Below are 24,123 nucleotides of genomic sequence, written 5' to 3' on the forward strand. Positions count from 1 at the left end.
AAAAAGACATTCTTTCATCTGGTCTGAACATCGGTATTGTCAATATTTTGTACCATTATTTAGCTCCTCTCAAATCTGACTGGTCTCAGGTCTCAGTTTAATGAAGAAGTCACTTGTGAAGAAGACATGTTGAAAAGTTATTTTGCAAAGCAGCAATTTCACCTTAATACCACAGCTTCCTTTCATATGTAATAACACAGACTATTCCTCCAACTCATATAACAAAGCCAATCCCCTTGTACTACAGGAGCAGTTTTAAAGTCCTTCCCTTGAGGATTAGAAGTTGCCTCAGGTAGTAAGAGGAACAGCATCCAGTTAACTTTTTCCCAAGGCTCCATGCCAACAGCTGGGACTTTACCCATGACCGTCAGCACCCACCCAGCCTCATGCCCAGCACAGAAGGTTTTTCTGGGCAGAAACATTACAGAAACACTGCCAAGGTATCTCATCAACTTGGCAATAGTTAAAGGGCAACATCCTTCAATTCAGTCCCTTATCTGTTATGATGAGTAGTGTCTTGTTTGGTCAGCTGCAACAGCGTTACACTTTAAGGCATGTCCTTAAACAGAACACCTGACTTTTGACAGCTCCTACAACAAAAGGCTGCTCTGTCCACTATCAGACACAAGGCTCCCTCTTATTTAAAAACTGAGCAAGTAGCTAAACAAGTGAGAGAAAACAGAATGGTTTATCCCCATGGCAAGAAAGTGAGAGACAGCAGTAACTTGACTCTTGCTAAGGTCACTGATGATTTCCATCAGTTTATCTGTGTAGGCAAAAGCCCTACAAGTTCTGCTCCATGATAAAGTGGATTTCTTGCTCCAGTGTTCTATTAGCATCAGCAGCACTGTTCAAACACAACTGCTGGAACACACTCAGAAAGATTCACCTCAAGCTTTAACACTTCAGTCTGAATCTACTACATATTACCACAAGCCTGAAATCTCAAGCTCCCCATATTTTTCAGGTAAACAATTTCCAGGAATAATATGCCTTATAACAATTATTGTAAAAAGTTCAAATGAAAACTAGAAAATTAACCTTGTATTTAATATTTTACATATAAAAACAGGTAAATTCCTGTCAACAAAGTTTTGTTTCTATATTAATTTATCATAATTTCTTAAGTAAGTATTGTGTTCATATCCCAAAAATCATTACATGATTTTTCAGGTAAGAAACTTTATTTACATGTAAGCTTCCCTCAGAGCAAGTTTTAGCCTTAGAAAATTAAATAAATGGAAAACAAACACATTTAAAGGCACTGTCAATTATACACCAGACTCTATATACACATTTAGAATCCTCAACATGTAACTGTCCGGTGTATCTTAACATGACAATTGTAGCTCCCAATAAAATCACATTCCATAAAGCCTTGGCCAACCAGATAAATAAAGGCAGTCCAGGGTAGTTTATGTGATCAGTCACAAACACTTAGCTGTCTGAGATTATTGCATACACAGCACAGATGTGAATTTCAAAAAAAGTTTCTTACTGGTAGTGTAACAATGTAACAATCCATGTAACACCCAATTTCCTGGTCATAAAAGCTCTCTATTTTAGAAGTGGTATCTTGAGCAAGAGCTGTTCTTGCCCCAATGTATCTGTTCAACACTGAGATGAGAACCAATTTGGGCAAATAAATGAAGCTCTGAAGTTCCACAGCAGATAGGAAGGAAAGCTGTGAGGAAAAACCCAACCATTTTAAAAATAATTTCAAGTTGTCTTCCTGAAATCCCACGTAAGATATCAGCAAGCAGCAAATGGTAAAACAGCCTTCAAGAAGCTCAGATAACAAAGGTACTTTTCTCCACCCCTAAAATGACATAGTATAGTGCAGCATCAGCCTACAAAGCCCAATGGGCTAAAAACTGTTGAGATTGAGGCTAAAAACATTGAGATGCCACTCAATGAACTTCCAAATGGATATTCAGGTTGCTTTTAAAGAAAATGTTGTTTCCTCACCCAGCTGGGAGCATAATCACATCCTACTAAAAAGTAACTTTTTACAGCAATGAAGTGGTTCATTTCCCAAAGGCACCAAATGCCCCAGTAGTTAATAGGGGGGAAAAAAAAAGCCTCCCTTTATCAGGTTTAGATTTGCTCTCCTCTGTATCACTCGGGAAACAAAACTAGTATGAGAGCTTCTCCAAGTTCCTCAGTAACTGACGATGCATGGGAGTTACCAGGAAACACGATCTATGATGCACATCAATGATGTAGTTCTGGTCATGGGGCTTGGGGATTTTTTAAGTCTATTTTAACTTTAAGCCACTATTCTACCTAATTTGCAAGACAGGTAATGGTCTGCACTGCAAAGATTCATTTGCCACAGGGAGTGTGCACTGCCAGGATCCAATCTCCACTCTGAATGGAGGAGAGACATGAACTAAGAACTCCCTGGTAGTACTAATCCTCCTCTTCCTCACAGAAGTGCCTATCAGGTACTTCTGGAAGAGTTAATCTCCCCTTCACTGAGGGCTGCAAAAGACTCTGTGTCAGTCACATCTCTCCCCAAAAATTGTACATTTATTGAAGCACTCAGTCCTCTCAATTCACAAGAAAGATCAGGCATGCGTCCACACTTTCTAATCATTGAGGTAAACACCTCCCAGCAGCATGACCAGAAATATCAATGATGGCCCTTTCAACTCTGGTGAAAAACTAAGATTTCCCCTTTCAGGAGGAATCCAAAGAGACTTTGGTTGCAACTTCCAGGCTCACCCTATTTATGCAGGAGTTTTTCTAGTGATGGTATCAATTGACTGAAACCCCACGACAGGAAGAATATCTTCAGCTTAAAGCATCTGACTTCATCAACTCTTCAAACAGCAGAGCTCATTTGGCAATAAATGAAAGGAACTGCAGAATCTGCTCTAGAAGTGGCGTCTTTCCCCTTTCCTTTACACAATCTCCATGCATATTTTGGATTCAAGAGGTGTATTCTTTGGCAGTTGCCGTCTGAACTCCCAAAGAATGGAGCAAACCACAAGATCATCTTCCTCTCTCTGCCTACAAACCCTCAACAACCAAAAAAGGGGGTGGCAGTGATCCTATACAGTCGCCCAATACGCCAAGGGGAAGGCATACATCCTACAGAGTTGCCTAAATACTTGGAGGGCAATTCATATAGAAGACAGCTAGAAGTTAAAGAAAGCTTAAAACTAGCTGGCAGAAAGACAAACTTTCTGTACTTGCCATTGGTTTGCCTGACACCAGCTGACTGTTCCAGTAGTCCTTCACACCACAAGCAAAGCAGCTGAAATTCATCCCTGATGCAGCTCCAGCGAGACTAATAGGTTTCCACAAGAACGAATCAGGCCCTGTATATCTAAAACCAAGCCCACTAAAGTTTCACTGAAGCGAAATTGCAGGAGTACAATCTATGGATAACAGCTGGAGAACATTAACTCTCCCCCCAGCCCTTGCCGGGGTTAATTTTTTTCTTTCTGTTCAGACAGGAAGCAGTCATATAGCATACTGCATAATATAAGGATCCTGGGATAGAAAGACGAGTAAAAAAAGATTACAAAGAGCGCTCTACAACTTTTTAGCGAAGTTTACACTCTCCGTAACCCCCGAGCTGCCTTCGAACAGCAAGCCGTGCCGCTGCCTCGACACCATGAGCTGAGACAGCACTTAAACTACGTAGTTTAAACTTAGTGAAAAATAAAAAACATAATAAAAATAAAGGGTGTTTTTAAGGGGCGCAGCGGGAGACAGTGTGGCGGGTCGGGGCGGGAGCGGTCCCGGTGAGGAAGAGGAGGAGAGGTCCCTGCCGCGGCGGCCCCCGCCCGGTCACCCCTCCCGGCCGGCGGGATCCCCAGCGCGCTCCTGCTCAGCTCACCCTCGCTGCCGTACTGCTTGCCATTGTTGGCGCCCATCCTGCCGCCTTCATGCTCGTGGCCGCTTTCCCACGCCGCCGCTCAGCATCTCTGCCGCGGGGCGGCCGCGGCTCGGACCGAGTGCAGCCCCGGGCAGCGCCTCCGAAAGTGTTCACGGCGACATGTCCAAAGCAGCCCCGCAACTTCCTCCGCTTCTTCGGCGGTGGCCGACACCCTCCCTTCCCCACCTCACAAAAAAAAAAAAAAAAAAAAAAAAAAAAAAAAAAAACAAAAACAAAACAAAACAACCAAACAAAAAAACCCCAACAACAACAACAAACTTTAAAAGAGAAAGAATCAAAAATGCGATGTATCGGTGCGCCCGCCCCGCCCTGGTTTCCAGCCGGGGTGTCCGGGCCAGGAAAGTGGCTCAGTTATAATCCACAAGCAGGACGGGCGGGACGGCCTCCGGGCGCTAGCTCCGCCGCCCCGCGGCTGCCGCTCGGCTCCTCCGATGCTTCAGCGCCGCTCCGCCTTCCTCCTCCTCCTCCTCGCAGCCGTGCCGCTGCCGCCGCCTCCCCCGGGAGGCCGCCGCCAGCCACTTGTTGCCCGGGGCGGGAGGAAAGGGAGCCTCGGCCGCAGACTTTTGTTAGCGACAGGCGCCTCCTCCCGGCGCCCAGCGCCGCCGGGCCGGGCCGGGCCGGGGAGGGCGGGAGGGGATGGAGATGGAGGGAGGATGGAGCCCCGAGCCGGCCCCGGCCCTTAAAGACACAGCGCCCGGCGCCGGGGCTCCCCTGGCCGCTGTCCCACCAGAGCGGCCCGGCGGGGGTGGCTGCGGGCTGAGACCCGCCCAGCGCTGCCCTGTCCCGGTGTCCTCCCCAGGGCAGGACAGGGGCTCGGTCTCTGCGTCCGGCACCTTCCTGCCCCGGTGTCCTTCCCAAGGCAGGACAGGGGCCCTGCATTCGGCACCTTCGCTGCACCTCCGACCCCGTGCAACCCAGCTGGGGGCTGACAGAAATCTCCGTGTGTAGGAGGAAGCCGCGCAGCAGGGACGCTTACTTCTCGTCCTCTCTGGCTGCTCCGGAGTTCGAGCTGTTTTCTCCTTGCAAATGGTATTCCTGCAGTCACAGCTCCAGGGAATCACTGCCGGCCTTTGCCGCCGCATTGAAGAAAAAATATCAAACTGTTGAATATCTCCCAAATTTGTTCTTCAGGTATACTATAGGGATATATCTCATCCCTTGGGATGAGATGCTTCTATTTAATCCGGCTGTCTTAAAAAACAGTTTCTGCTTCTTTCACCCCAAAAGACAGACTCTTAGACCACTGGGATTGGCAGGGATGGTGGACTTTGTTACCAGGGTGCCTTTCCCGAGCGCAGCCCACCCGAAGAACGGCATTGAGATGCAAGGATTTCACGGCTCTACTGCATAAGAGCCCACACCACCTCTGCCTGGCAAAAGGGGCTGGATAACAAGAGATGCTGTCAAATGGGAGTGAGGATATACTGCGTGTGACCAGGTTAATACAGAAACTGCCAGTCCCAAGAGGGTGCTTGTCCCCAGTGGGCTGGCTAAGAACATCAACTAAGTTTGCTCCACACAACTGTTACCCAGATCAAGTGGTAATTGGGTGTTACCAAAGGCTTTTTGGGGAAAGAATCCGGTGTAAAAGAAGTGAGAAAGAAGGATGAAAGCTTGCAATAGGTGGAAACACCAGAGCAGGCAGTCTTGGTTTGGTGCTGGTGTCTCACCTGTGCCTTGGCCTGATGGTGCTGGCTCTGTCTGGTGGCAGGCTGGGTGTAACAAGCAGGAACCCCCAGCCCAGGTGTGCAGGGGTCTTGAGGCATGTCTGTCAGCACAGGGAGCAGCACAGGTACATGGAACTGTACCTGAAATGTGGTTGCAAGGGTACCTGCAGGGCATGGGGGGCAACAGAGGGACCCACACTTCCCAAAGAGCAGTGTCAGCTTGTAGCCCACACAGCCTGGGGAGTGGCATGCCCAAAGCAACGCATGTGTGAGGCTAGGAGTTTTTAGGATTAGTTTCATAGCTCTTTACTAACATTTTGCAAGTATCTGTGGTTGGTGTTTATGTGTTGTACTGCTGATACTGGCCCCAGCATAGAGCTCACTGATTGCTAGGTCAACATGTCCCTGTTAAAAAGACAAAACCACTTTAATTCTGATTTGATTAAAGCCATGAGTTGAGCAGTTTTCCCTGCACCACACTATGATGTTATGTATGAAAAAGCCTGTCTTTCTAAACATATCACAACACCCATAAGATAATTACTGCACATACAGATGATTCTGAGCTAATTATATCTTTGTCAACTTATACAAATGGCATATGAAATGGCAGAGGCAAAAATATCAACACTGTCAGGACTACAGAAAAGGTGTCGAAAACATGAGGTTTTAAGGATGGGTGCATTAATTTTTTATTTTTTTTATTAAGAGGTGGGCTAATTACCAGAAGCTGAAGTTGCCAGCAGCAAAGATGACTGACAAGTAATCAGGCAATGTTTTTGAGGCTCTAATCCCATCAGATACCCATCATTAACTCTCTTTTTGTAAAAAAGTTTTGATCCTGATTCAATACTGAACGCTACAATACAATGCTACACACACCCTTCAATTCTCAAAAACCAGTGAAGGTCTAAGAAAACAGAGTGCCTTCTGGGGTCAGACTCATCAAGTGACCAAACTTGGTCCTTTGAAACAAAATATGAATCTGTCAAAAAATATAGGTTTCTGCAATCAAAGGTTAATGTCTAAAAACTCATATGAAACAAACTTAGAACTGTGCCAAAGCAGGTAGGCCTTGACACAAGTGTCTGCTTTTAGCATCTTCTACTTTCTTTTTGAGAGTTACCTGTTCAGTGGCAGGGCAGAGGACAGGAGGAGCAATCTGCCTTCTGTAAAAAGTTGTGGGGCAGTATCTGCTCAACATGAGCCCACAGGCTGCCAACAAACACACACATCCAAGTACTATTTTTCCTGCTGTGTGGCTTGTGGGGTTTGATAAATGTACCCCAAACACTTGTTAGGAACTCACCTAGGCAGGGTAGGAGGGTAAAGAAAAAAATGTAGGGCTTTCTGCAGCACAGCAGCCTACCTTTGTCACTGAACCCCTCACACCCAGCAGGGCTGTGGGCCAGCACACCCAGCCATACCATGCTCCCCACCAGTGCTGCAGGGCACTGCTAGTCCCCAGCTGTGGGACAGCACATGCAGGCTGAAAACAACACATGTCCCTGCTCCATGTGCAGCACAGCTGTGCTTAATTCCAGCCTGAAAGTCAGCTATGGTGGGAGCACCCGCTGCAAACTCCTGAGGCAGCCTCAGCTCCTCATGTCACACCGTGGCAGTGTGGGTCACAGGACAGGAAGGCCCATGATCCCACTTCTAACTCCTAGAAAGCTGTGCAACCCTTTTGGCATATGAAAGAGAAATTTCTCAGCCTTGTTAGAAACATCACTTCACACAGACCCAGGCACAGAGCGGTATGTAAATAATTTTACATCATTCAGAAATCATGAGTTCACTCCTTGAGAGCAAATACAGCAGTTTCCCTCCAAACTCAACATCAGATGCACCACAACTGAAATGACTCCCTTTGCCACGGGGTAATTTTGGTTATCAAAACCAGCATAGGCTGGTGCTTTGTGAGGCAGCAAGCTCAGCTGTTGAGGGAGCCCTGTAAAGAATAAAGATATTAGACAGACCTGTTACCACTCTGTCAAGTTTATGATATAAATCCCAGGAATACTCCACCATGACCAGAACCAAAAGGGAAGAAAAACAAAAATAATAAAAAAAACAACACCCCAATAACAAAATAAAACAAAAAACAAACAAACAGACAAAATGAAAATGAAATACACAAGCAAACAAACAAAAAATACCCAGGGGGGGAAAAAAAACTCTAATGAGGAAAGAAGGCCTTGGTTTAGGAAATATGAACACAGTTTTCTGATGAAGGACTGAATATTGCTGCTGCACATTGTGTAACACTCCTATTGGAGAATGAGGTGGAGGATATAGGGACAAAGAGTAAAGTACCAAACTAATTTTCTTATAAAGACATAAAACTCTCACCAGAAATATATCTATCACAGATGATATGCTGACAGTGGGTAACTGTTTCATGCAAGGCATGGAGGACACTCAAACTTGGAGCTTCATCAGCCCAAAAACATCAACATGAGCAGAGAAGCTGGGAAATGCTGGTCTGAAGAGGCTCTGCAAGTTCCAGCTAGGACTGAGTCATCTTACAGCCCTTCAGTATTTACCAAACACTGGGTTCATTGTGGGATTCACTCTGGCACCCTGGGAGGCCTGTTATGTTCAGACATATGGTTTGGGTCTTAGTCCCTTACAATGCCTGCACATGAGACTGAAGAAGATATTTTCTTTCAACAATTTCAGAGATGTTTCACTCATTCTTGGCAAAATTTGGTAGTAGGTTTTTTTCCTTTTTTTTCTCCTTGTCTTCCATACCTTGTACATTGTGATTATTCAGCTTGAACTACATAGTTTATTTATATATAAATACAATGGACAGGTAGGAGTCTCTCTTGGCTGTGACTGAGTTAAGCTGTCTAAATCATATAATACAGTTTCTATGTGAAGCTGTTTACAATAACCCTTTTACACACTTCCACCTTCAAAATGGTGCCAAGAATCTGAAAGCACATCAGTTCTGCCATCTTTTCAATGATCCGAAGGAGATACAGTGCTTTCTGTAAGCACAAGGACAACTTTTGGTGGTTTTGTCTCTTAATCCAAGCAGCACACACCCAGTTCAGAGATGATGATATGGAGTACCATCAAATGCTGGTTTTGCAAGACAGAAAAATGCTGGTTTTGCAAGACAGAAAGATTTGTTGTTCCATATATCTTCCTATGCCTTCCTTGTTCATAGGAGACATCAATGCATTTTTCTTAGACTTGTATCCTATCCCAGCAAGAGGAGCTTAGAAATTATTGGAGCTGAGGTAAAATAAGAAAGCTATGGGCCAAAATGTTTCTATTTGGATGTGTTGCTACAATCATTTCTCAGAATGTTTGTATTACATCTGTATCCATTATGGGCCTCTCTCTGTGGTACATTACATGTCTCATGATGCACCATTTTTCTATTTCATGAACAAAACCACAGCAATTGTTGAAGAAGTAGCCGAATAAAGGGTTCTGGACAAAGAAAATAAAATTTTAAAAATTGAAAGCAGCAGGACTATTTCCATAAGGTATCGTCAAAGCAATTCCAGGGCTAAATAATTTGGCTTTGAAATTTTTGCTACAGTTTTTTCAGTACTATTTTTTTTCCTTCAGTTTTAGTCTAAGCTTTCCTTTTTGAAAGAAAGGATGAACAAATATCAAAAACTTCCAGCTACTTCCAAGTGACCCTATGTCAAAGTTAAATTTAAAAAGCCATTTGTATTTCAGGTCTTAAAATTCCAGCAGCAAATCTAAGATTAGTTTCCTATTTGGTTAAAAAAGCTTTGATTTTTCCTACCTGCCTTTCCTTTCCTTCCTTGAACATTTTAAACATTTCGTTTCACAATCTGAATTTAAATAAAATGTTAAAAAATTCAGTATCCTTTTAATGACAGCAGAAGCCAAGTAATATTTTTTAAATTAAGTCTGCTTTTACATCACCATGTTCATAGGGCTGCATATATTTTGTGATTGCTTCATGATAATATCTGTGTTGACTGTTTTTGGGCATTGTAAAGGGAAAAAGAATCCAAAAGAAATTTGACTAATATGTTGCTGGCAACTTAAAACCATTATCAAAAGCATATTGTTTCATTAACTAGAAAATGATCCATTAATGCTATGTACCTCCTAAAGAAAGAAAAATCTAAATTATGTCTATCATTACAGACAAAAGCTATGGCCTCATTTCCCTGTGACCTGAAAGTATGTGCCATTTCCTCATTATTATCATTATGAGTGACCTGATTTACATGGCTAAAAAGCTGCAGGACCTAAGGATATCTCAGATTGAGTTTGACAGGGCAGCTTTTAGTAGAGCTAGTTCTTTCTCCTGGCTGAGAACTCTCTTAGCATCCACTTGCATGAGGTCAGGCTGCTCCAGCCAAGCAAAGGCTCTGGTCCCACAATGACTTCAATAGGCCTGATTGAAATGCACTAAATTAAGGTGGTGCTTTAGTTTTAGGACATTTTGGATAATGTGAGTTTATGTTCTGATAGGTTTGTCTGATGAGATTGCAGATCAGATGAAGTACAGGCAATTCTATCAAATAAAGATCCAGCTTTATATTAAACTTCTTTCAGAACTTCAACTAATTCAAGTCTTTAAAAGTTTTTTACCAACTTGAGATTTTAAGACATTTTTTCTGATTTTTTTTCAGTTTTATAGGAGAAACTCCTCACTCATATGTGATTTTTCCTTCTTCCAACAACAAAAGCAATAAATAAATTTCAGACTGTGTTGAACATGTTTTACATTACATGTAAAATCTGTTGAAAAGAATAGTGAGTTTGAAAAGCCAAGTTCCTAAGTCTCAAGTGTTAGAAAACACAGGAATGAAGACTGTGTAGAGCTCCAGAACCACCATCCTGAATTCCCCCGCCTTGTCCGCAGTACACCTTCCACCACGGACAAACCTGAGGCCTTCAGCCAACACTGCAAAACCACTTCAGTCCCAGGAGCACTTTGCAATTATGTAAATTGTGGCATTTTAATGCACAGGCACAATGAGACATAGTAGGACTGTAGAAGCAAAATCAATTCTGGCATTTCACAACTAATGTCTGACCTTGCAATTTTAAAGTAGAGGTTTTCCTTGGATTTAAAAAACAGTGTTGGCTGGTGCATTCTCCAAAAACTGAACAAAGAGTGAACTTAAGATACATTGCCTCATTGCATCGACATTTCTAGCAATGATTTTCAGAGTTGGAAGCCTGAACTCTGCTAAATAGGATGCTGTTGGTTGGACTAAGAGAAGTAATGATGGAAACATAAAACTTTCCAAGCACCATGGTTGTGTCTATGCTTCTCCTCAGAAAGAAGTTGTGGTCTTCTTTCCTGGTGTGGCCAGGTTTCCTTCCAGTCACAGACAGAGCAGGGTTGTGCCCAGGTTGTTCATAGCAGACCTTCACACTGTGGACACTCTCTATGCAGGGATGTGGACAACTTCTGGAAACCTCTGTTCAGAAACAGCCTGCAGGAATCAACACTGGGGAAAGACAAAGCATTTTTTCAATGCTGTGTATCTTCTCAAGAAGCAGCAGATGTTGCAGGATCACAGGGTGCTGGACAAAGGATGCTGCATTAGACCAAGCTTCTTCTGAGCATTGCATCTCCGTAAGTGCTGTTTCTTCTCCTTTGAACACTACTCCACAAACAGTCAAACTCTACATGCACACCAAATCCTCATTTCACATCCTTTCTTCCTGTCTGTCTAGTTGCAGTCTCAGCTTCTCGTGCCCCATATATGCCACACTCAACAAAGCTTCCTCTGACCCTTTGGCCTTCCCTCCCTTCGTCCTGCCTCTACTGTCTTACCTCCCAGGTTCTTTCACCAACTCAACTCTTGCATTTACACAGATTTTTTTTCTCTGCAGCACTTATCTCCACTAATTCCTTCTACATTCAAGTCTTTGTGAGCATTCCTGGAACCAATTTTCTTCTGGTCTCTCACCACTGCTGCTGCCATTCCATTCTTCTGCCTCAGTTCCATTCTTCTGCCTCAGACTGTTGTTAATGCAAAACATTCTAAGAAAATCCAAAGTGGCTTTTTAATTGTTCAGCCCTGATGAGCTCCCTCCCAGTTCTTTCTTCTTTTCATAAGAATAGGCAGTGAAATTTAGCCATGTGAAAGGGAATTTCACCAAGTTCCAATCAGAAGGTTTTATTGTGTTTCAGACATCATACCTGAGTTGTCGAGCCTGCAGCCAAAATGCCTCATTTTCCCTTGGTGGTGTCATTCCCTGCACAGCGAGCCTGGTTTTCCTTCCAAGCTTGGATTGACTTTCAGTGAAGAATTCACAGACAGGTTTGTACAAGATTTAGTGAGGAAAAAAAAGTCTCTCTGCTGACCCTAGATCTCCTCACAGGCCTGTCAGAATCATATCTTGCCCAGTCACTGGGTCACTCAACTCACAGATGGAGCTGAACTAGGTTTCTTCTGAGGCAGCTTGCACCCACTGAGAGCAAGCTGTGTGTGCCTTCTCCCAAAGGCAAAGCCAGCAAATGGTGACTCTGTTGTCACTAACACTAGTCCCACTGTCAACACATCCTGCACTCTTAACCAAGAACCAGAACTTGGTTTGTAAACAGCACTGTGCTATGCTGAAAAACCAGGAGCATGAAGAAGCATGCTCAAGAAGCTCTTTCAGTGCTGCAGGCTGGACTACTGTGCCACAGTGAAGGAAAAGTGCATGTCTCTGTAAACATCAGCATTTAGGTGTTGAAACAAAACTAAGGTGTGAACATCAGCCAGGAACCTGCAGAGGACACCAATGGCAGCTGTCTGGATGCGCAGAACCAGTTCAAGCATCAGCCCTGGAAGAGCACAGCAGGACAATCTTGTTTGTGTGCTCTGCTAGGAGGGTTTTCACATATATGAGACCAAGATTCTATGGCAATGCTTCAGTGGATGGCAAATGTCCCAGTGGAGTGATTCTAGCATGCAGTGCATCATGTTCAGTGAAAAGGTCCCCTGCATTCTCCAGTTTTCATCCCCCCCAGACAGCTTGCCTTGTCCCATATTGTCGTGGTTTAGGAATTATATTCCCCAGTGTAGCGTTCTCACTAGAACACTCCAAACCATGCACTGCTTGCTCACTCTCTCTTCTCCCTCCCCATGGAGGGCTGGAGAGGAGAACTGGAGACCCAAAAGGTAAAGATGATGGGTTGAGATGAGAACAGTTTACTGGAAGCAGCAATGAGATAAGAAACCAGCAATAACTGCAAGAGTATTAATAACAGTGCACAAGAGGCGAGTGATTCACACCAGAGCTCACCATGAGGAGCACAAATCCAGCCCCACAACTCACCTCCCTCTACGTGACCAGGAGGGGGACCTTCCTAATACAGCCCCTGAAAGTGACACGAGGTGGTATAAAATAACATAATGTACCCCCTGGCTGCTGCCAGGAAAAATTGACCCTTACCTAGCCAGAACCAAGACACTTAATCAACCAAGACACTTAATCATTGCCTATGACTAATTTGGGAATTTGCTGCAAGGACATTGTCCACATGTAAAGCCAGCACAATTAGCATGCATTTAATATTACCAGAAATTTTATGAGACATCATCTAGCAGGCTAATTTCTGGCTCAAATAAATCAGTGCACTACTTCTGGAAAACAAAGTATCATTGCTTCCTTTTTAACGTTCAGATCTACTATTCTAAAGATTTTTGCTCATACTTATTAAATCTCTCATGCATGTCCTTTGCAGGAGAATATCATAGAGGTCTTACTACAAAGTGATTCAAGAGCTGAAGCATTATTTTTCAATTTGACTTTCATTGATACTTCCATTTTATGAGACTCTGTCCTTGACCACACTTCCCACTCCCTGCTGGCTCCAGGGAGGAATCCACCCATTTCATTATCACAAAACTGTGCTCAGAGGAACACCTGCTGATAAGGCAAAGAATGCCGCCTACCACCTAAGCTTTAGCTGCAGCATATCACAGCCACAGAATAGATTTATGTTCTAGATTTTTACATCAGGGAGACACCATATACAGGGAAACAGTTTTCCAAAGTGATGGAGCTCATCTGAGGTTTTCCTAAATGTGGGAAAATGGACAGCAAAGTTTCCAGGTCTCCTTGCAGTAAGGTCTAAGAAGGATCAGACACATCTGGTTTTACCCCAAATAGATCAGTGGTTCACAATATATCCATGACTTTCTTAAATTCCTCTTCAAAGTTACTATTAGTCTTCAACACAAAGACAGCTTTATATATATTTATGTCATTTTCTGCATGGTTTCTACATTTGGTTTAGAGCAGAGTTTCTTCAATATTTCATCACATGGATCATCTTTCAGTATGGATTGGCTGTTATCTCCTACACCTTTGAAGCAGCTAAAGCAACTGCTGAATCAAAATTAAACAGCCAAGAGTGGTAGTTTGTGCATGGACACTTTTACTACCCTAAAACCCGGTAACAAGCACATGCTGTGTGTGGCACAATCCAGGGCACCAGGCCATGGCCTGACCTTCATCTCTGAAGGTCTCACTGGTGTGTGCAGCTCTCCCTGTGATGGCTTCACACTTCATTCTTTGCCCAACCAGGCATATTTAGGCTGATGGCCAGAATTCAACTTGGTAAGGCAAGTGTCTAGTGCACAGTGACACTTACCCAAATGCTGGTGAATGTCCTGGATCAACAAAAACCATTAAGACACATTTTTTCTGGAAGATTTCTACCATCAACATGGCTAAACAGAATACAATGTTGCATTTTAAAAGTGAGGCTTTCGTGACTTTTGTCCTGTTGCTTCCCCTTTCATTGGCAGAGATCAAGTTAAAGAGCCCAAGGAACTTGAGGCATTTCTAAATCCATTTCTTGGCACTTATGAACTCTGGCGACTGGGTTCAAAATTGTAGTAATAAATTAATGAATAATTCAAAACCACTTATGGAAGTCACCCTCAGCAATTTCCCTTCACATCCCATGTACTGAACAGTGAAGACAGCTACAATGGTTGGCTTTATCAGGACATTAAAGCTGTTACAAGGGTTTAAAAGATAAGAATAGCAGCACACACAATTTCAAGTAGAAGTTACATTATACGTGGTGATATCAAGCCAGTGTTCTCATGAAAGCATTCATTTGGTGAGTTTAATGAGAGCAATTTGTCAACAATTTCACACACCATTTGCCTAGAATTCTCCAATGCAGGATTTCACTGCAGGCTCCTCCCCCCCAAATAAAGTGCACGTTGTATACAGTTCTGCCTACCATTAATCATCTTTTCAGCGCTCCAAGTTCAATGCTGCTTTCCCAGTCAGAATCCAAGGGAGCAACATAGCCAAAAGAGGGAAAAGTCATGGGAAAAGAAGAATATAAATGTTCACTTCACCAAAACAAAAGTAAAAAACAAAATACAAGAGCGAAACCATAGTAGGACTACCCTTGTCTGTCCATGGTAGCTGCTTCTAACAGCAACTTCTGGAGCTCTACTTTTTCCTCGAGCTGAGTGTATAACTATCAAATCCAAATTGTGCTTCTTTCACTTTAAAAGTTCAAAGCAGAGGTTAAGAGTATCAGTCAATTTAAAATACAAAGAAGTATGTACAAAAATTACAAAAAAAGTCAAACCACTTTCCGCTCTCATACCGTCATCAGCTTCTGGAATTGTTGCATTTTGTTTTTCAACTATGTCCAATTGAAAGATAATTCCTTCTTAAAAAAAACCCAACACGTCATGTATTTATTGAAACTTTATCTGCAAAAAGCTTGACTTAATAAATAACAACTGAAGAAGTCATTAATATTGATTGTCATGCATTTTTCTCCTAACCAAGATGACTGAAAGAAAAACATATGGAAACTAATTAAAAAGGCCAGGAGTGAGGTTTGCTGGAAGTAACTGATACTGTTGGTGAATCTGGGACTTATAAATGATTCTCTTCCATGAAGGAAGAGAGGCAGATGTTTCTGCTATTCCAGCAAGGAGCTAGGGGAGAGCAAGTAAAAATGAAAAGAAAAATCAATAGAAGAACAATAAACCTGCAAATACACAATCCAGCTGGAATTACACACTTCCTTCTTTTCTCTGATGCTCATAGTAAGTTTGAAGGCTTTGAGAAGTGGAGAACAAATCCCCTGACATGACCTTATCAAAAAAATCCAAGGCACCAACAACTATAGCTTACTTCATCTTATGTGGACTTGTGCAGTAGGAATATGGGCAAAAGAAAGCATTAAGTTCACTTTTAAATATCTGAACTTTTTAAGATGTGTAGGAAGAATTGCCAGTTCTGCAATATGTTTTATGTATGCTTAAACAACACTGAAAACCTGAAATTAAGTAAAAGAAAAAGGGAAATAGGTGGAGCTGTAAGTTTACACTTAACACAAGACCCCTCCCTATTGCAGGAAAGGCATTTTAGGAAGGTTGTGAGAAGACAGTGGAGGATGGGGGGAGCTGTACTGAGCATGTCTAAAGGAGCAAGACATGGCGCAAACTACAAAGCATTTCCACGAAGACAAAGTGCTGCTGTCATCTATACTGGCAGCATTTTCAACCCAGCAGTGCTCTGTTTCACTAACTGTGCTCTCTATTGTCAGAGGCATCTGAAAGGAGAAAGGTGTTTTCTGAAGCGCAGCAAATCAAGATTTTACTATTTTGGCCTTCAGCAATTATCAATAAAAGGTTAAATGAAATGTGGGCTTGCATGCATGCATAACTGCATATATATGACAAACAGAAAACTAATCCCTTTAGACTTTTTTCTATATGTCTTTAAAGCTATGTGTGTTCTTCTGAATACTCATCTACCCACCTACCTTTCAGCATTTAAAAAAATACTTTAAAAAATTTCCACAGATTTCTGATACTGCATCTGAAGGAATTAAGATGTTCCATCTCAGCTGCTGTTATCCTACAGGCTTTCAAGAGATTGTCCTTCATGGGGGAAAAAAAAATTCATACAGAAAGGTCAGGAATATATGTATATTTTTTTAAATTAACATTCTAAACATTCTATTTTTTTTTCTTCCTGGAAGCTGTTGAAGGGTTGTCAATGGTTGTCAAGAAATAAAATAAAACAAAACAAAACAAAACAAAACATAAAATAAAATAAAATAAAATAAAATAAAATAAAATAAAATAAAATAAAATAAAATAAAATAAAATAAAATAAAATCCTGCTTCCCTGACTGCAAGTGTCCAGGTATGAACTTGTCCAGATTAGTCAAAAAGAAGTTATTGCAGAAAATACACAAATGTTGAGGGGTTTTCCTATGTCTGTCTGCTGTCTAGATTTAATCCTTTTTCTGGCTGCAGTAATACACAGTAAGCTACCATCATGAGTCTCAAATTTAGGAAAGTAATTACTTAGAAACTTCAGAACTGAGCTTTGAAAATGCACCTCTGGCCATAGTTTACATTATGGTTACAGTCAGAAAGATCATATAAAAATGACATGAGGATGATGTAATATTGTCAACCACAAAAAATTCTATTTGTTCAATTAGCAAGGTCAGGCTAAAAGGCTTTTTCTCTTTCTTTTACTGCCATGCCACAAAATTCAGTGTTGCTGAAGAGCTCCAGAGTGCATTTCTGTGTCATAGAATCATTTAGGTTGGAAAAGACCTCTAAGATCATCGAGTCCAGCTGTTAACTCAGCACTGCAAAGTCCATCACTAAACCACATTCCCAAGCTCCACATACCTCTAAATGCCTTTTAAATATTTCCAGGGATGATGACTACACAACTTCCCTGTGCAGCCTGTTCTGATGCTGGACAACTGTTTCTGTGAAGAACTTTTCTGCTATCCAATCTAAATCTTTCCTGGCACAATGTAAGGCCATTTTATCTTGTCCTGTCACTTGTTGCCTGAGAAAAGAGACCAGTGCTTACCCCACTCCACCATCCCTTTAGGCAGTGATAAGGTCTCACCTCAGCTTCCTCTTCTGTAGGCTAAACATCCCCATGTCCCTGAGCTGCTCCTCAATGGGTTTGTGCCACAGACATCTTTCATTAAAAATCTTTCCTTAAGATTTTTTCCTCCTGAGAAGCTGAGAGGCTTCACGAACAAAATGTAAACAATGGTTATCTGCTGCTGTGAAATGCAACAGGTGCATCTGTGATAGGTCTCGTGTGGGTGTTTGTAATTAATGGCCAATCACAGCAGAGCTGACTCTGACAGAGAGTCTGAGGCATCTGCCTTTGTTATCATTCTTTTCTTTTTTATTCTTAGCTTAGCTAGCCTTCTGAGATGAAACCTTTCCTTCTATTCTTTAGTATAGTTTTAATGTAATATATATCATAAAATAATAAATCAAGCCTTCTGAAACATGGAGTCAGATCTACGTCTCTTCCCTCATCCTAAGACCCCTGTGAACACCATCACAGGTTTGTGTGCCAGACCCTTCACCAGCTCTGCTGCCCTTCTCTGGACACATTCCAGCACCTCAGTGTCCTTCCTGAACTGAGGAGTCAGTAGTGGACACAGAAGTCAAGGTGTGCCCTCACCAGTGCCAGATAGAGGGGGACAATCACTGCCCTGCTCCTGCTCCCACACTGTTGCTGATCCAATCCAGGATGCCACTGGCCTTCTTGGCCGCCTGAGCACACGCTGGACCATGTTCAGCCAACTGCTGACCAGCACCCCCAGGTGCTGCTCCACTTTCCAGCTACCCAAGGGGAGGACCCAGCACTCTGCCTTGTTGAACCTCATACAAGTGTTCTTGGACCATCAATCCAGGCTGTCCAGATCCCTTTGCAGAGCAATGGGCACTACAGGAGAAGAAAGGCTAGCTTAACATTTTGCACATAAAGACATCTTGTGGACACTCAAGAGCCGCCTGAAAAATGCTGGAAGCCTTGGGCCATACGGGTCTTTTATCAACAGAAACTTCTGTATTATCAAACCATTCTCAAAGCAGAATTTGTGAGAGCCCCAGAAGTTCTAGTGGCTGTCTCAACAACAGGTTCTCCTGCACACAGACTGTGGACACTCAGGGGTGTAGAGGCAAGATCTCCATAGAACTGGCTTCAACCACAGGTGAAAATGCATATCCTCCAAGGGTATACCTATGGAGGATAATTCTCAACCCTTATTGTGAACACTGGATCAAATAATTACTCTTTGGAAAGTATAGCTTTTATATATATATATATATATATATATATATATATATATATATATAAATACATACATACATACATATATATAGCAGGAGTACTCATCATAGTTTCTTCCCCATTATACAGCCATTCCTACAGCACACAGCTTTCTGCCAAAGGATGTGATCCTGACCTGAATTAGCTATAGGCATGTGTAAAACATGTTGCTTAAAAACTAGACCTTAGACAACCAAAGATGAGAGTGTATCTGTTTACTTAATACTTTAACTAGTTCTGTTATCACATGATGAAATGTAAAGACCATCTTAAGGATACACCACATGGAAGAAAGTGGATAAAAGGCTATAAGGATGCTTTTAACTCCATGCAGTCCCACAGGTAGACAGCCAAAAGTCTACAGGTATGCACAAGAAAATTCCATATCTCCAGGCCCATGTGCTTCAAAACTGCTTTTTAAAAAGTGATTATGGGGCAGGAACCAAAACCATCTAGAAAGAAAATCAAAAAGGCAGGTTTATGATTTCCTCTGATGTAAAATCATACTATATCTCATGCCACCTTTGTGGAACTTGCTGACACAGGAGATTGTGGAGACAGAAAGCATTGTCAGATTCAGAAACAATCACACAAATTAATGTTCAGTAGCTCTATAAACAGAGAGGCAACAAGAAGAAATGCACCCTGTAACATCCCTGTGAATCCAGTGCAATCTATTGGGAATGGACCAGGGAAAATGACTAAGGTTGCACAATCTCAATAAAGGGCACATATAGTTATCCTTGCTGCTGGAGAGGAAGTGTACTCGGAAACAGAGCTGGTCGGATTTTGTGGAGCATTTTGAGAATCTTTGTCCTTCTTCACAGGCACTTAAAATCTCTACTGCTTGCACCTACGTCAGGAATCTGTGTGACATTCAGCAGACATGCCTCAAAACTACTGAAGTCTGTGATCATGTTTTCTGTACTGGATAGAGCTGTGTTAACATTGATATAACGGGCAGCCCTAGAGTTATTTCATTATTTCAAAAGTCTGAAGAAAATTAGCATTGTAGTTTTGTGTTCTTTTATCCAACTCCTGTCTGCAATGATGGTGGAGTCAGGCACCAGTCTACTGCTTAAATCTAGCATCTCAGCCCCGTCCACCCCCACACTGCAGTTCCCTAATGCATATTTGTGACAAACTTGGAACAACATCTGACCTTTGAGGCCTCTATCCACTTCCCTGCTGCCTGCCAACAAATTCTGGCTAACACTTAAAGAAGATATCTCACCACTGACCTGGCACTGTGAGTTATCAGCCCACAGTGAGGCCCCTGCAGTTTAGTAAAACAGTGCCCCAATACCCCAGGATTCCTAACCCTGCACACTCATACACCATGTTTGCCAGAATAGTGCAACTGAGCTTTATTATTGCATCATTATCAATTTGAAGTACTTGTGCTCTTTTGCCTTCGAAAATAAAATAAAAAGTCTGAATTCCAACAGAAAAGGGCAAGGGAATATAAATAATCAGGGGAAACAGTCAAGAGCTTTCTGTAAGTGCTTTATCCTTTCAGATGAGTTGGTGGAGGCAAAGTGACTGGTCTTACAAGTCATCTTAAGACTTGCTACACCTACACCTATATATATACACTTTTTCATATTCAAGATGGCTGTCCCTGCTTCAAGCTTTTCTGAAGATGTTGCTAAAACTTTGGAAACTGTATATCTTTACATAGGATATTTATGAAGCTATTGTAAAATTTAGAAGCTCTCACAAGAAAAAAGCCCTGGCATGTTTAACAAATGACAGCAGGACTGGGTGCTTAAGTAGGTACCATTGCTTTTAGGCTATATCACTGCAAGTTTTGGAAGGAAGAAACTTAGGTTATTTTCCTACGGAAATCTCAAGGTTAGTGAGAGTCTCAGAGGGTCAGTTGGGAAAGGCAAAGATTATGTGAACTGTGCTGGGCCCATGTTTATTTAATCCCATTTCAAGACTTCTGGTGATGAAGACAATTTCTCCAGTACTTCCATATGCTTGCTCTAGAGGCTTTTTTCTAATACAAAACTTGAATCTTCCTTGCTGCACCTGACCAGATTTTGCTCTACGCACCATGGACATGAAGTGCTCACATATATGACCACAGGTACCCTACCTCCTCCCTCCTCCTTCTCTGAGATGAAAGAAGCCACTTCACTACATCCTTCATTGAGATAAATACCCTTAAGAGCCCTGATCATCCACGTCAGTGGTCTGAGATCTCCTCTCCCTAAGCTGCAAGTGTCTCTAAGCTCAGCACCCAGAGCAAGGCACAATATCCCAGTTAAAACCTTACCAGAACTGACTGTCCTGCACAGTGCTGGGGCTCCTCTGCACACAGGCACTGCTCCATTCTCCCTTGGATTGGGAGCTTTGCTGTCTGGGCAGCAGCTCTGTATTGCTGATTTATGTCCAGCTTTTGACCCATCTACAGGCTCTGCGTACAGGCACAGGCAGCTGTATTCTCTTGCCTGTTTGAGTTGCTGCAGCCTCACTGGAACTGATAAATAGACTGCTGTAGATTTATAGTCAGTGAGCAGATGACTCAAAATTGCACAGACTTTGCTTTTATTTCTTCTTTACTTTATCAACAGACTCAAACTCCACAGGGTGTATAAATTCCACAAACTTTTTTTTCTTTTTGGACTTTGGAAAAGTGCAGGTCAGGCAGTGGGAGTCCTTTGTACAGGACATTGCTTATCACTACATGTGCTCATGCTCAAAAAACCAGTTTCCATTCCCTCAGGAATACACAGTTTATGCATAAATACCACCTTCGTATTTGGAAATGCTCCTCAGCCTAGGATTTCAAGTGTTCAGCTACTCAAGACTAAACCTGGATCTCAGCTATGAAGATAATTGGCCACACAAAGCAATGTGCAGTAGGAGACTCAGGACTGGGAAGAAAGGTTGGTCTGCCTTACACTGAGTAGCTTCAGATTGACACATCTGGAGCTTAAATTCCCAAACCCAGAAATTAGCACAGGAAAAGCATTGGGATAACAAAATTTCTGGGAAACGATTGACAGTTGTTCAGTAGATAGGAACAAGCATGGAAGAAATGGTATAGGAAAGTCAAAAACCCTCTTAGAGCAAAAAACTGCCAAAGAAAGTAAAGGAAAAAAATAAGTATATCTGGAAAAAAAAGTGATATTACAAAAAATATAAGGCCTGTTTTTTAAATTATTCTCTTAATAATTAAAAAAATAATAAATAAATAGGAAAAAATGGAACTTTTTCCAATATTCTACACTCTCTGAAAACAAGAAAATGGAAAAGTAAAAATATTCTAGACCAGACATCAGACATTGATTCACTGGGCTATACTGAGTCATTGATGGAAGTGTCAGCAATACATCTCAGAAAAGGAGCCAAAACCATAAGGGATAGTTCAACTTATGGGGTGTAGCTTTTAGAAAACTGAGAATTTATGTAAATCAACCCCAGACTTCACTGTGTGGGGAGAGAGGGGACCTTGAACACCACCAAGTGAAATGATGTGCTCCTACCGCATGCTCGAGCTTGTTCGGTTTACTGTAATACCCAATCTGCCAATATTAATTTCTTAATGAAAAACTTACATCTTGGAAACTACATCACCATCAAAGTGACAAAACCCACATCCTGCTTAAATTTCATTCACTTGAATGACATATCCATGGAAAATCACTGCAAAGCAAGTCAGCGTTACTAGAAAAGCAGACAAGAAAAAGCGCTATGTTTATTAAAACTAAAAGCATGTCTTTTTTTCCAAAGAAGCCAGGCAAGTATATTTGCTACAATTAGAAAAAAAAAAAAAAAACAAAACAAACAACAAACCAAAAATAAGAATACACACACAAAACCCCCAAACAAACATCAAATAAACAAAGCCCCAAACCAAAAAAAAAAAAAAAAAAACCAAACAAAAACTAAACCAACCAAACAAAAAAAAAAACCCTAAATATCCAACAAAAAACACCAAAAGAAAAAAACCCCAGCTAACAACATATCCCCCCAAGCCCCCATGTGACAGAATCACAGATTCACTGAGGTTTTTTGTTGAAACAAGAAACCACATTCTATTGAATACCTCTGATAAAGAAATAGGTGTTTCTGTAGAAGTGGAAGAGTTAATTTCTACATATCCTAAATACTCCCACCTTTCCCTGCTGCTGGAGCTGTCTGCACATAATTTGAGAAAGCTGAATTAAAGGAAAAGAATACTGTATACATAACATGTTAAACGATGAGTATGAAAAGAATGTATGTGAAAATCCTTCATATTTTCTGCTTGCCTTTAATTAGAGATGGATTCCTGATCTTGATTATCCTAAGCAGAAAATCAAGACCAGTCCCTGAAACCAAACAGTCTTCCCTTTGTGGGCCTCCTCTTGATTTATGTAGGGCTTTAAACAACACAAAAACCCCCAGAGCTGGGGTTACTGTTCTTTCACATGAGTTGCTTTTTTTGAGGCTGTAGATGGGCCTATGCTTTAGGATATTTATTTCTTGTTACGCCTTACATTACAAGAAAAGAGAGAGCTGGGAAAAACCACTACAGAAAGTGATATACTTTCAAAATCATATTTTGTTAATAATTTTATTATCTTTTGATTCAGAATCCTCCTATTTTAAGATGCTCCTCCCATCTGTTTTGGTTTGGATACTATTCTGCCACTTTTAAGACAATTAAATCTGCAGAGTATTTTCTGGTAACTGCCCTTGTCTCATTCAAAGTAGCACCCAGATACCCTGAATAGCTCATTTGACCTGATGAGGCTTCAGCCACTTTGACATAGGAACTAAGGCAATGATATTTTGGGACAAGCTACATTTTCAGGTGTGACAAACAACATCAAAATTCTGAAGTAGTTGCTTGTGTGGTTCACAGCTTGAAGGGGGAGAGATAAAAATAAGGTAACAGAGAAAGGGAAAATTATAATGCTAGGAATAAAAAGCATTGACACTGTGAATTAAAGGGTTTACCATCACACATTTTAGCTGCATGTTCTCTTCTTGCATGTACAGGGAAAGATTTGAGGCTGACAGCTCCCCCACAGAACCCTGAAAGATTTAGAATCCTCCTTCTGCCACGTGGCAACATAGAGGAAGACAGGGAGGCTGAAACCACTCTCTGTTTCTTACCCTCTTGGCAAAGCAGCCCTTGTCCCTACATTTAGGAGGTAGGACAGACTGGCTGGTCCCAAGAGAGACCAACTGACCAAATTTCACTGTCATCCAGCCCACTGGAGGGAATACTGCATGGAAAATGTTGATACCAGGGCAGAGGGAACATGGTATGTCCAAAGCCTGCTTCAGCATTGCCATGACAGATGCAATAGTCCAGCAGGTTGCTAAATTAGATGTGTGTGCTGGGTTACAAAGCTGTTACACAAAATATCCAAGTCTCAACTGTTTTCCAAAATGAGTGAAGGTAGCAGGTCAGTAACATGAAATGCCTACACCCTGGTCAAGTTC

The 24,123-nt window shown here is 41.9% G+C and overlaps 1 protein-coding gene across 1 annotated transcript in view; it reads right to left on the minus strand.

Annotated features, from left to right (window-relative positions):
• FBXL7 (F-box and leucine rich repeat protein 7) overlaps positions 1-4,030 on the minus strand; it is a 171,627-nt gene extending 167,597 nt beyond the window's left edge. Inside the window, exon 1 of the mRNA XM_063162588.1 lies at positions 3,851-4,030. Coding sequence (XP_063018658.1) covers positions 3,851-3,887 — 37 coding nt within the window. The 5' untranslated portion in view covers positions 3,888-4,030. The remainder of the gene's footprint in view (positions 1-3,850) is intronic.
• Between the last annotated feature and the right edge of the window lie 20,093 nt (positions 4,031-24,123).

Source organism: Melospiza melodia, chromosome 1 (assembly GCF_035770615.1).
Source record: "Melospiza melodia melodia isolate bMelMel2 chromosome 1, bMelMel2.pri, whole genome shotgun sequence".
In the NCBI taxonomy this organism is placed as follows: Eukaryota; Metazoa; Chordata; class Aves; order Passeriformes; family Passerellidae; genus Melospiza; species Melospiza melodia.